The sequence below is a fragment of the Bos grunniens genome, chromosome 19, assembly GCF_055505025.1.
Source record: "Bos grunniens cultivar Pamir isolate PY7600 chromosome 19, Bosgru_T2T1.0, whole genome shotgun sequence".
Taxonomy (NCBI): domain Eukaryota; kingdom Metazoa; phylum Chordata; class Mammalia; order Artiodactyla; family Bovidae; genus Bos; species Bos grunniens.
Genome location: NC_141183.1, coordinates 41254968 through 41268013, shown reverse-complemented (window position 1 = coordinate 41268013; position 13046 = coordinate 41254968). Strand labels below are relative to the sequence as shown.

Genomic DNA, 13046 nt, shown 5'->3' with positions numbered 1-13046 from the left:
CTGTAAAAATAGTATTTTCTTGCCAGAGACATCAAGGCCTCAGAAAGACTGCCTTCCTTCTATGAACATATTATACAGTTTGTGTATGGCTCAGGATCTTTTTAACAGGCAGCCCAGCTCCTTTCTGAGAGGCTGACCCTGCAGAACCCCATCTCAGTCCTGGCCGGTGGTGTGAAGCAGGCTGGGGGCTGGTGCCACCCCTCTTCTCCAGTGTTTCCGGGTGAGGTGGTGGTGGGGAGAGCACACCTCTGCTGCTTTTTCCATTTTATTGTGCTTGTTTTTCATTTCCCCTAACTGACCTCAGGTTGTGAGAACTGGAGCCCAGCAGGTCTCTCGTTTTTTTATTTTGTTTTTAATATGTTTATTTATTTGGCTGCGTCCAGTCTTAGTTGCAACACCCAGGATCTTCATCATGTCCTGCAGGATCTTCCGTTGTGCACACGCTTAGTGGCTCCATAGCTTGCGGGATCTTAGTTCCCCAACCAGGGATCGAACCCAAGTCCCCTGCATTGCAAGGTGGATTCTTAACCACTGGACCCCCAGGGAAGTCTCAGGCCTCTTGATTTTGTTCACGGCCTGCCTGGTCAGAGGCCAGTGGTGCCCCAAACCTGCCATCCACACAGCCCCTGCCCTGTTCCCCACAGCACTGTCTTAACCTCTGACCTGCCCCTCATATTTACAGAGATGCTCTTTCCTTTCTCTTGATTAAAATCCCACATAATCTCAAAGGCTCTTGGAGTAAGAGTCTAATGTTTGATTATGGAAATTTTCAGTTAGATAGAAAAGTAGAAGAAATAAGCTACCAAAGAAAGCAGAGAAAATAAGCCACAAGGATATATTGTACAACACAGAGAATATGGCCAGTATTTTATAATGAATATAAGTGAAGCATCACCTTTTAAAATCATTTAGAAACTAACCCAGCACTGTAAATCAACTACAAGTTTTAAAAACTGTGAAACACTATATTATACACCTGTCCCCTCACCTTCCCCAGTAACGGGTAGCGCTGTCCTCCTGCACAGGCTCTGAAGACTTGTCCCGCCTTGTCTCCATTTTCAGATGCAGTGGCAGAACGTGGAGCACGTTGGTGACCAGAGCCCCTACGTCACGTCGGTCATCCTTCACATTAAACAGAACGTCCCCATCATCCGTGACAACCTGGCCTCCACGCGGAAATACTTCACGCAGTTCTGCATTAAATTTGCAAAGTAAGTCCTGAACGCCCGCATCACTGGATGGTTCTGAATGCCATGCTGACCACCAGCATGCACCCGATCCAGGTGTCCCCACCATCCAAATAGTTTTTTTGTACCCTAGAGAAGCATACTAATCACACTAAATTTGCTACTTAATGTGGTAAATCACAGTAACAGCAGTACAACCATCCACCCCCTCAAGAGAGGCAGAAAGGAGTCAGGGGGCTTCTGTCATTTGAACTACGTGGACATTCTGGTACCCCTGTCTCCCCCCAGGTTTGGATAATTAAAATTATTTTCCAGCAACTTCATGTATGTATTTTGTCTCACTGACTGGATAATAAGCTTCTTGAGGATGGGAACCGTGAGTTCTGTTCCTCTTGAGCCTTCTCTTCCTCCTCGCCCATAGCGCTTATTACTGTGGCTGCCAGAGTATATCCACTTGTGGACACCCGTGAGTCTAGGGAAGGTACTAGAAATCAGGAAGAGCAAGTCAGAGAGCCAGTCCATTGCCAAGTAGGTGGAGTGAACACTGCCTGCGTGTCTCCTGCCCCGTCCTCCTGTGCGGATGCTTCTGGCTTGTTGTTGTAAAGCAGGGAGATGTTTTGGTCCTTTGCCAGTCAGCATCTGGCCGTAGCACCGTTTCCCCCAAGGCCGGACACCATGGAGGGTCAGTGCCTCCTCGGACCAATTATCAAACAAGCATTTTGGCAGACTTCGCAGGGTAGGGCTTTGGGAAGAACGGCCCCGTCCAAGCTACTGAAGTGAGGTTATTCTCATCCAGGTCCCTGAGGACAGTTTAGGGCTCCAAGTTTCTGTCTTCCCCAGATCTCTCCCAGTTTGTGTTCAATTAAGGCTTTCCTTCCCCCTCACACACAAGCCCCTAAAGAGCAGCAATTACGGAGTGGCTGTGGCCTGAGTTTTAGTTCCCAGAGTGTCAGGAAAGGCCCGAGTGGACCCTCCCGGAAGGCATTAATGTGTGCAGGACAGCAGATGGGCCGGAAGCTGACATCCCTTCCACTCTCTGGGTGCTCATTAGCGCAGGTTAAAAGCCCTGCTGATAAATCACACTGTGACACTCCCCATAACTCCCAGTAGGAACAGCGTCTCTATAAAAATTTACTGTAGCCAAGAATCTCCAGTGCTGTTGCACAGGAACCTGATGGAGCTGATGTTAAACCGAGGAAGGGGTCTTCACTAGTCCCAGCACCAGTTCACCTTCTCTCAGTGCCCTTGGCTCTCTCATTAAGCCCATGCTGGGGGAGCTGGGCATAGGATGCCATCTCTCACATCTGGAAAAGTTTAACCTGTAATCTAGAAAGTGGATCCTTCATTTAATCCATGGTACCCTCTCATCACTGTAAAATCCCAGCTGAAGACCAGAACCTTCAGGTGGGGGCTGTGAGAAGACTCTTCTTCAGCCAAGAGCAGTCACTGCCACCACTGCGAGGGTCTGGAGGAGCCCCTTGCAGTTACACCTCACGTTGCTGGAACTCTTCCCCCAAAGACGTGTCCCTGATCCTTATGCTTTCCCCACCCCTCCTCCTATAGTCCAGCACACAGAGCCAGATGAAGCACATGATCAAAACCTACTTAGTTTGAAGTAACTTAGGTTATAAACTGTGTGCCGTTGCAGTTAGCTGTAGTTCAGTCTCATGGTACTTTTTGGCCTGACTCCAGTTGAGAGCAGGAAGAATCCATGCCACGTAGTCCTTTGTTCTCACTGCCTCCTGATCAGTTAGCTGGCCTTCCCCTAGATCTGATCTCTGGGGCTGACATTTCTTTCCCTCTAACTTTTTTATCTCACTATTGGTCTCTGAAGCAACAACAGTCTCTGTTATTTAGACATCAAGATCAGCCCCCTGGTAGAAACTACTGTTTGAACCACAAGTGACTTCCCTCATCCACTCAGTGGATTCTCCTCCATTCAGTAATGGGGATGATGAGACAGATCTCTTAATAGTGATTGGGAGGAAAAAAAATGAGAAGTCATATAAACTTCCTGGTAAAGTCCTGGTACCAAGCTGACATTTAAAAAGTATTAGCTGCTGCCATTATTATTTATTGTTCATTCAGCATGCAGCCACTTGAGCACCCACTGTGTTCCAGCTGCAGAATTCAGTGCTTTGACTAAGTAGACGTGGTCCCTGGCTTCATTTGCCTTACGGTCAAGTGGAAGGAAATAGACATGTCAGCAAATAAGTATAACCGAGTAGGTTATTTATTAGGTTGGAGGTCTGTGGACTCTGCAGAGTATGGTGGAGGAGACTGAGGAGAGGCTTCACAGGAAAGCTGTCCTTGAGCAGAGTCCGGGAGATATGTGTGTGTCCTGACCCACAAGGCGGTGGGGAGGCATTCCGGGCAGAGGGAGCAGTGTGAGCAGAGGCACGGAGGATTCAGATTGCCTAGAGTCGTAGGATCTGCATGGGGCTAGACAGTAGAGGAAGGTCTGTCTGCAAGAGTTGTGATCAGAGGAGGGTCCTGCTCATATTTGCATCTGAAATAAATCCCATTAACGGCTGATGGATTAGAAATGATGAGGCTGAAGGCTGGGAGACCAGCTAGGAAACAACTGAGAGAGCTCTAGTGAGAAGGAGAAGCGCAGCAGCCGGGGACGGTCAGGAAGGGTGGGTGTGGGTGTTGAGGGAAGAACTGAGAGCTTACTGGATTTTGTGGTTGAGGGCAAGTCTGTGGCTTCTGACTTGAATGCCTGCACAGACGAGATCTAGTCTCTGAGCCTGGATCCAGGATAGGGCAGAGTCTTGGATGTGCGGGGGTGGAGGTGCCAGTGCCATGCCAGTGGGCTCTCCAGTAGGTCTCTGGATATCAGAGTGGCACAAACCTTCTGGAAAAAATGTGGAGAGAGCAAAGAGGATGGCGGGCATGAGTCTGAGAGCAGCTTGTCAAGTGAGGAGATGGGGAGGCTGGCCAGCCTTTACCTCAGCCTCCAAATCTTGCTTTCGGCCATGGGCCCTGTGTTCTCCTGGTCTTCGAATCTGGCCTGATTTTAGGCATTTCTGGTTCCCATGCCTTCTGTTCAGCAGCAATACAACTCAGCCTTCCCTACTCAGGGCTCTGCAGGATTTTCTTTAAAAAAACCCTCCTGACCTGTTAAAATTATATTCTCCCTTTCCCCAGATGAGCATCATCAGTTCACCTGGCCCAGGTTGCCCTTCAGTCCCCAGTAAATTTTTTGGAGATTGTGTATTTTGTTCTCTGATCTGACAGTTACTCCCTTAGCAATTATTTCCTATTTTCGCGTTTAAGATCCCATAACCACCTCATGTATATTCGGTTGTCACATCCATTAGGATGTTTTCAGCTACTTGTCATAGAAGGCCTGACTCAAACTGACTTAAACAGTGAATTTTTTATTTCATATAACTGAAGTCTGGAGATGGGACAGATCCCAAGATGCAGTGGTTCAGCAATGTTACTGAGGACCTAGCTTCTTTACTGACCCTGCTCTCCTTGGGCCTGGCTTCATCCTTAGAACAGTGGGAAAATGACAGCTCTAGATGTTAAATCCAAACACACAAACAGGCTAAAAAAGAAGAGAGTCCTGCCCCCGCTGTGCAGTGAAGTCCTTCCCTCCCGCTGGCTTGGATCATGTCCTCGAATTGTCAGCACCAGCAGCAGTCACCCAAGGAACCCCAGGCTCTGCCTGGCTGAGGCTAATTAGAATCCACCTCTGTTGTTTAGGAGGAATCAGCTTTTCCCCAGCATCCCAAGGCCAGATTTACCTAAATAAAACCAGGGCTTTCATTAGGGGGGCATGCTAGTAGGACATAAGAATATCTACTTTAATTCTCCATTTTCTTTAGAAGGAAGTATAGGAACTTAAAAAAAAGAAAAGTTTTTGCAGTTCTTTACCAAAGAGAAAATGAACCTCATCTGTCACTTCTTTTTTATCCACAGCTCCTTCATTCCCAAGTTCATCACCCACCTCTTCAAGTGCAAGCCAATCAGCATGGTGGGGGCAGAACAGGTGAGATGAAGCTGGTATAGGGCTGTTCCCCTCGCTTTCACTGTGGGTCAGACCACGTATCTTCCTAGTCCAGAGGTACTAGGTCAAAGTAAAACCACCGGTTTCCCCTGTTTTGAGGACAGAATGATGATCTGGCAGCTGAATTCATTCATCCATTTATTTAAAGCATTTTTTTCCATTGAGCACACCCCCTGGTACCTGGGCCTTATTTTAGGGACAGGGCATACCACAGTGAACAGGCAGACAAGACCTCCCCTTCATGATGTTTACACTCTAGTAAGAAGAGACAGATAACATACAAGTAACAAGTCAGAAGATCATTTTTACCTCTGTATGCAGGGTATAAAGCTAGGTTATATGAAAGAATACCTTAGGAGCATGATATTCATTATATTCTTTACATATTTATGTGCCGTGTGCTCAGCCGCTCAGTCGTGTCCAACTCTTTGCAGCCCCATGAACTGTAGCCTACCAGGCTTCACTGTCTATGGAATTTTCCAGTCATATTTTTATAGAGATGTATCTTTTAAAATATTTATTTATTCATTCATTCGGCTGCTTCAGGTCTTAGTTGCAGCACATGGAATTTTCCCTGTATCACATGGAATCTTTGTGTTGCAGTACTCTGACTCTCTAGTTGCAGTGCCCAGGTTTAAGTAGCTGTGGCATGTGGGCTGAGTTTCTCCACAGCACGTGGGATCTTAGTTCCCCAACCAGGAATCATATCCACGTTCATGCATTGCAAAGTGAAAGTGTTTTAGTCGCTCGGTTGTGTCCGACTCTTTGCGACCCCATGGACTGTAGCCCTTCAGGCTCCTCTGTCCAGGGAATTCTGCAGGCAAGAATACTGGAGTGGGTAGCCATTCCCTTCTCCAGGGAATCTTCCCAACCCAGGGATCAAACGTAGGTCTCCCGCATTGCAGGCAGATTCTTTACTGTCTGAGCCACCAGGGAAGCATATTGCAAGGCAGATTCTTAACCACTGGACTACCAGGAAGTCCCTAAATATATTCTTTACATATTTATATTCTGTATATTCTCTGTTCTAAGAGGAGTAGTGGCTTTAGGTTGGATGGTTGGAAGAGGCACCTCTGAGAGTTGGGGCTGCAGGAGGACTAGGAGAAAAGCATCTGGGCAGAGGGAGCCACAATGGCTCTTGATTATTTGGGGTCCTAGTGGCTGGGGCAGAGACCACCTAGGAGCAGCAAGCAAAGACAGGCTCATCTTTTTGGTACAGAGAAGCTCTGTTCACCTCACCCAGCAAGTCTTCCTCCATTAGCCCAACCCTGCTCACTTGAACTCTATGCCTCAAGACCTGTCTACATAGATGGTGTTGCCTCAGCACTGCTGAGTTGAGTTGGGTGCCATGGCAGTTGCCTCTGCTCAGATACCACCTGTTCACACTCTGTAATTTGAACAGCTTGAGTTTGGAGAACAGTTTAAGCTCCTTTAAAAACAAACAATAATATTCAGCCCCTAATTCATTTTCTGTTTGTTTATAATTGTTCGAGCCATTTAATTGTAGCTCCTTAATCTTCATACAAATGTAAACAGAAGGCTCAATTTGCCTTTATTCTCATTATTTTTGAAGGTTGTTCTTTGTTTGTAATTGAAGTACAGTTGATTGACAATGTGGTATTAGTTTAAGTGTACAGCAAAATGATTCAGTTATATGTATACATATATCTATTCTTTTTCAGATTCTTTTCCCTTAGAAGTTATTACAAAATATTGAGTATGGTCCCCCAGCCCCTAATTATTTAAAAACACTTACTTAGATGCGAGCTGTTCATGTACTGATCATGTATGATCCCTTTATATTCATTAAAATAAATCCTCTGTAGACCTTAATTCAGCAATACTGAACTGATTTCAGTTGCTTTCTGTATTTGAAAGAACTACATTTTTAAGTAAGGAGAATATATAATTCAAGGCATTTCCATAGCTCCTGCTCTTCCACTGGATTAGTTGACTGGGTGGTGGCTCAGCTCTCCTAGCTCCATAACTTGCCCCAACCCGGGGCCCTTGGCCGTGCTGGTCCGAGTCAGGCCTCAGGAGGGTGGCAGGTCAGCATGTGCCCTGGTGCATCATGGGTCCATCAGAAAGTATCAAAGCCAGAGGCTCTTGAATCTCATAAGTGCTGTTTGTTCTATAATCTTTTTGTAAGTGAGTGGCCTTCCTACACTATACCAAGGCAGTAGGTGTGAGCCTTAAGGTTATGGGTTCCAGAATCACTAAGGTCTGATGCTGAATCTTGTCTCTGCCAGCCAGCAGCTGTTTGTCCTTAGTCAAATTGCTTACCCTTCAAGGGCTTTAGTTTCCTCATCTATAAAATTGGGATAATCACAGTACCACCTCACAGGGTAGTTGTGAGGATTAAACAAGATAATGTGCTGAAGAAGATCAGCAAGGAGATCAAGCCAGTCAATCCTAAAGGAAATCAACCCTGAATATTCATTGCAAGGACTGATGCTAAAGCTCTAATACTTGGCCACCTGATGCAGAAAGCCGACTCATTGCAAAAGGTCCTGATGCTGGGAAAGACTGAGAGCAGGAGGAGAAAGGAACAACAGAGAATGAGATGGTTGGATGGCATCACTGACTCAATGGATATGAGTTTGAGCAAACTCTAGGAGATAGTGAAGGACAGGGAAGCCTGGCCTGCTGCAGTCCATGGGGTCACAAAGAGTCAGACACAGCTTAGTGACTGAATAACAACAATGCACTGAAGCGCTTGACCCAACATCAGGCACATGGGAAGCCCTCAGCAAATGCCAGCTCTTACTATTAATAGTTTGTTTCTCTGTCAGCGCCTGTCTTCTCACATGGAAACATCTAGTCAATGCTTGACGTGGGCTGTCTGGCTGACCAGCTTAGCAGAGTCAGAAGCATTGTTTCAGCAAACGTCCTGGGAGGTTGTGTGGATTCAGACACTGACCAACTGCATCTGAGTGTAGAGTTTCAGTGTTTGGAAATTCTTGCCTCTTGCACGTCATAAGCACAGAATGAACCTTCTCCTCGGGAAACAGCAGAATAATAATGCCCCAGCACGTCCAACTTCATGAGCACATGTTCACCGGGGACCCTCTGTTCACCTCACTGCTGTGTGTGATGAGAGAGGACGTAGAGTGGTTGCTCTTAGTGTGTCCAGGAGAAGCTTTGGATTCTGTTTCTGGTCTCTAGAAACTAATTCTCTCAAGTCTCTAGAGTTGCTGAAGCCCCTGGAACAGAGTTGACTCATTGGGAACATGTTTCCATGAGTTTGCAGCCCTGCCCAGGCCTTGCAAGCTGATTTAGTGCCCAGCAACCATGCTATTTTCATCTCGTCACATGAATCCAATGTCATATCTATTTTCCTCAGATTTTCCTTTCTTTAAAAGAATGTTAAAATAATCAACTCAGACTCCAAAAGCCCGCATCTTCAGAAAAGTATCAGTTTGGCCAGTATTCTGCTTTGAGATGTGAATGAGAAAACCATCTGGAAACTGGCATTTGACTTTATCAGACCCCAGACAAACATGAGTGGGTGACAGGGGAGCATAGATCTCAATAGGCCCTGCCTCGGGTGAAGGGTGGGGAGGCCATGAGTAGGAACTGTAGGGCATCGTGGCCCTTGGAAGATTCCCACGTGAAGTTCAGGTTTAGCTGGGGTCCATGCTTGCCGTGAGTATCTGGGCTTAGAAGCCCATGCAGTCATGGAGCTGGAGGCATGATCACTCAAGCAGCAAAACCACAGGAAACTGGAAGTTACCAGAGAGAAGTTCATAGATTAAAACAGATTCTGAGACTTTCCTTGTGGTCCAGTGATTAAGACTTCAGTTTCCAATGCAGGGGGTACGGGTTCAGTCCCTGGTCGGGAAGCTAAGATCCCACATGCTTCTCAGCCAAAAAACCAAAACATAAAACAGAAGCAGTATCATAACAAATTCAATAAAGACTTTAAAAATGGTCCACATTAAAAAAAAAATTGTTAAAACTTCTGCTTAAAAAAAAAAAAAAAGTCTTGATGAAACAGATTCTGTCACAAATCTTAGAGCAGCTGTAATCCAAGTTTAACAAAAGCTGTGAGAGTCAAGGATGAGGCCTAACCTCAGAGTGTGCCTTTGCTTTGCCACAAAGGTACTAGATCCTAATTTTAGATTGCATTTTAATACTTGTGTCAAAAATGGTAAAGGAGACATTTTCCTGCTCTTGATTCTTTCCCTGATCACTGTATAAAGTAAATTATTTCCCCTTGGGCCCCAGAGTCTGCCTGAGCAATTGCAAGGGCACGCGGAACTGAACCATACCAGTATTTGTCATGCTTCTTGCTAGTTTGTGATTTTCAGAGAATCTTGTGGGATTTGCAGGGTCATTAATTAGTCTTCTGGCCACAGTATGTATGACTGAGCACACAGTGGAAATGGAATCCATTTGCACAAACTTACCAGAGGAAGCAGCTCACTGTTGTGTCAGGAAAAGGACCCAGGGTGTTTTTAAGCACTCCTTTGGGGGGAGAAAAGTGTACTAATAAAATTTAATACATGTAAATGACCATTTTTTAAAAGAACGACAAAACCTTAGCCAGCTAGGAATAGAAGAAAATGTGTTAAGGCTGATTTTATTTTAAAAGGATATATACAGAAACATATGTGATGGTCTGCATGGATAAATCCATTTGTCAAAACTGTACAGTTAAAAATTGTACATTTCATTGTATGTAAATTTAACCTCAGAAAAATTAAGTGAGGGACAGGGAGTGGTTGCAGCAGGGTTTCTCAGCCTCTGCACTATCGACATTTGGGGCTAGAGAATCTTTTTTGTTGTGGGGCTGCCCTGTGCATTATAAGATGTTTGGCACCATCCCTCACCACTACCCACTAGTTGCCAGTAATACCCTGCCAATGTTGACAACCAAAAATGCATCCAGACATTGCCAGATATCTAAGCCGAGGGTGGGAGGATGAACCGCCCTCCCCAAGCTGAGAGCCAGTGTATTGTAGGCATGGATGAACTGAGATGAGCATGTGAGAATGTCTCTGGTTAGTACAACCGACTGCATAAGGATTCACTGTATTCTTCTGTTTATGTCATACATGCTTGAAACTCTCCATAATAACAAGATTTTTTGTTTTAAAAATGTAGTGGTCCACCCTCACATAATACCCACTTAAGTGATATCCACAATAAAATTTTATTTTGAGAAATGACACAAAACTCAATTAGTGCTTAAAGTAAGTTCCTTCTAGATTTTCTGATTATAGAATGTGTGTTCAGAAGAGCTAAACTTTCTCCTTCTTTTTTAATGTGCTTGTGTGTCTGTGCACATTGTAGAGCTTTCTCCCTTTTGCTCAGCCCTTCTCTATTTCTCAGGAGCTTTTTGAATCTCTTCACTGCCTAACCGCTCACTTTTCTCTGTCTCGTCAGCTCTGGCCCATCTTGACTTTTATGAGACCATCCTGTCCACCGAGAACTTAAAGCCTCCTCTATCACTCAGTCAAAAAGGGGCCTCCCTTTGTGCCACACAAAGCAAAGAGACAGGCACAGCCACGCTCCGCAGGGGTTTATGCCCATGACAGGATCATCAAGGTCCTGGGGATGGGAGGACTGAGCAAGCTCATGAATGAAGTGAATCAGTTAATGGGGGAAAAAATTGCCATAAACATCACGCTTAATGGTCAAATATACAAAGATTTTTCTCTTGACATTAGGAACAAGACAAGGATGTCTATTGTCAACATTTCTGTCCCACGTTGCCCTTGAAGTCCTGGCCAGGAAAATAAGGCAAAAAATAAAATGTTAAAGAAATAAAAGGTATACAATTAGACGGGAAGAAACAAAGCTGTCATTTTTCACATTTTACAGAGAACATGACTGTGATTGACAATATCCAGAAGAATCTATAGACAGACTATTAGAATAGAAATTTAGTAGGTGGGAGCCAATATAAGGTCAGTATTTAAATTATTTCCAATATTTGTATATACCAGCAACAAACAATTTTTAAAAAATTTAATGAAACCATATACAGTAAAATCTAGCTGGTAATAAGTATTTTAAAAATGTGTGAGTCTTCTACACAAAAAGTGACACAGTATTAAGATATATTAAGGAAAAATCTTTAAAATGACAGGAAGGTCCATGTTCATATGTTAAAAGACTCAATAATTTTTTTTTTTTGGTCATTCTGCATGACATGTGGGATCTTAGTTCCCCAACCAGGGATTGAACCCATACTCCCTGCACTGGCAGCAGTCTTAACCACTGGACTTCTAGGGAAGTCGCATGAACTCAGTATTTTTAAAATGTCAATTCTTTCAAAGTTATAGAGTGAAATCCCAGCAGGGGTGGGATGGGTGCTTGTGGTGTGAATGTAAATTGATAATCGGATTCTAAAAGTTGGATGGAAATGCAGAAGACCAGAAATAGCTGAAATAACTCTTGAGAAAGAGAACGGAGTTGGAGGATTTAAACTTCAAGATACCAGGGCTTCTTTTAATGCTAAAGTAATTAAGCACACAGGGACAAACGGGCCAACAGAAAGGAATGGCGTTCAGAAATTGACCACACGCACACAGACACTGGATTTATGGCAAAAGCAGCACTGTAATTCAGTTGGGAGGGGATGGTCTTCTCAGTAAACAGTGCTGGGTAATTGCATATCCACATGGGAAAAAAATCAATCTTTATTTTTTGTAAGGAATTTTTTGATGTGGGCCATTTTTAAAGTCTTTGTTGAACTTGTTACAGTACTACTTCTGTTTTATGTTTTTCTGTTTTTGGAAGTCCCGGAAAAAAATTAATCTTGACCCTAACCACACACCATATACAAAAGTCAGTTTCCAAAAAAACAAATCAGTTCCAGTGAGGATGTGGAGAAATTAGAACCCTCATATGCTGCTGGTGGAAATCCAAAATGCTGCAACCATTTGGGGAAACAGTTTAGCCGTTTCTCAAAATGTTAAGCATGGAGTTACCATATGACCCAGCAATTCCACTCCTAGATAGAAACCCAGAAGAACTGGAAAAGTGTGTCACGTAACCGTTGTACACAGATATTCAGAGTGGCATTTTTCATAATAGCCAAAAAGTAGAAACAATTCAAATGCCCATAAGTTGATGAATGGATAAACAAAATGTGGCTTAATCTTACAAGGGAATATCATTCAGTTGTAAATAGAAATGAAGTACTTATTCATGCTGCAACATAGATGAGCCTTGAAAACATTATGCTAAGTGAAAGAATCATAGACAAAAGGTCACAGAACGTATGATTCCATTTATATGGAATGTCCAGAGCCGGCAAATCCGCAAGACAGAAAACAGACTACTGGTTGGTAAAGGCTGGAGGAGAGGAGGGAAAGAGATGCGATTGCTAATGGCCGTGGAATTTATTTGTGGCATGATGAGATGTCTGGAATGGAACAGTACGCTTTTAAAAGGTGAATTTATCTCAAATTTAAAAAAAAAAAAACAACTCCAGGTGGATTATAGCTCTGAAAATGAAAGATAAGACAACAAAACTTCTGGAAGATAAAAGAATATTTTTATGACTATGGGTTAGGCAGAGATCCCTTAACAAAAGATTAAAAGTACTAATCGTAAAATAAGAGACTGTTTGGAGTACTTCAAATTAAGGACTTGTTTTTCTCAAAAGACAAGCCAGAGTAGCAGATGATATTTGCAATATATGTAACTGACAGAGTACTCATATTCTAAATATATCCTTTTAAAAATCTCTAACATATCACTTGTGTGGAATCTTAAAAAAAAAAACAACTCAATTTCAGAGAAACAGAGAATCAAATGGTAGTTGCCAGGGGCTGGGGGAAGCAGGAAATGGAGAGATGGAGGTCAGAGGGCACACACTTTCAATTCTA

The 13046-nt window shown here is 43.9% G+C and overlaps 1 protein-coding gene across 9 annotated transcripts in view; it reads left to right on the top strand.

The window, feature by feature from the left end:
- Positions 1-13046, top strand: part of VPS53 (VPS53 subunit of GARP complex) — a 123304-nt gene that overhangs the window by 99718 nt on the left and 10540 nt on the right. For all 9 annotated transcript variants that reach the window (XR_015148118.1, XR_015148117.1, XM_086359836.1 and 6 more), the window contains 2 exons: positions 1063-1211; positions 5118-5187. Coding sequence is in view for 7 of the 9 variants with exons in the window: in XM_086359836.1 (XP_086215962.1) it covers positions 1063-1211; positions 5118-5187 (219 nt within the window). In the remaining 2 variants the exon portion in view is untranslated. The remainder of the gene's footprint in view (positions 1-1062; positions 1212-5117; positions 5188-13046) is intronic.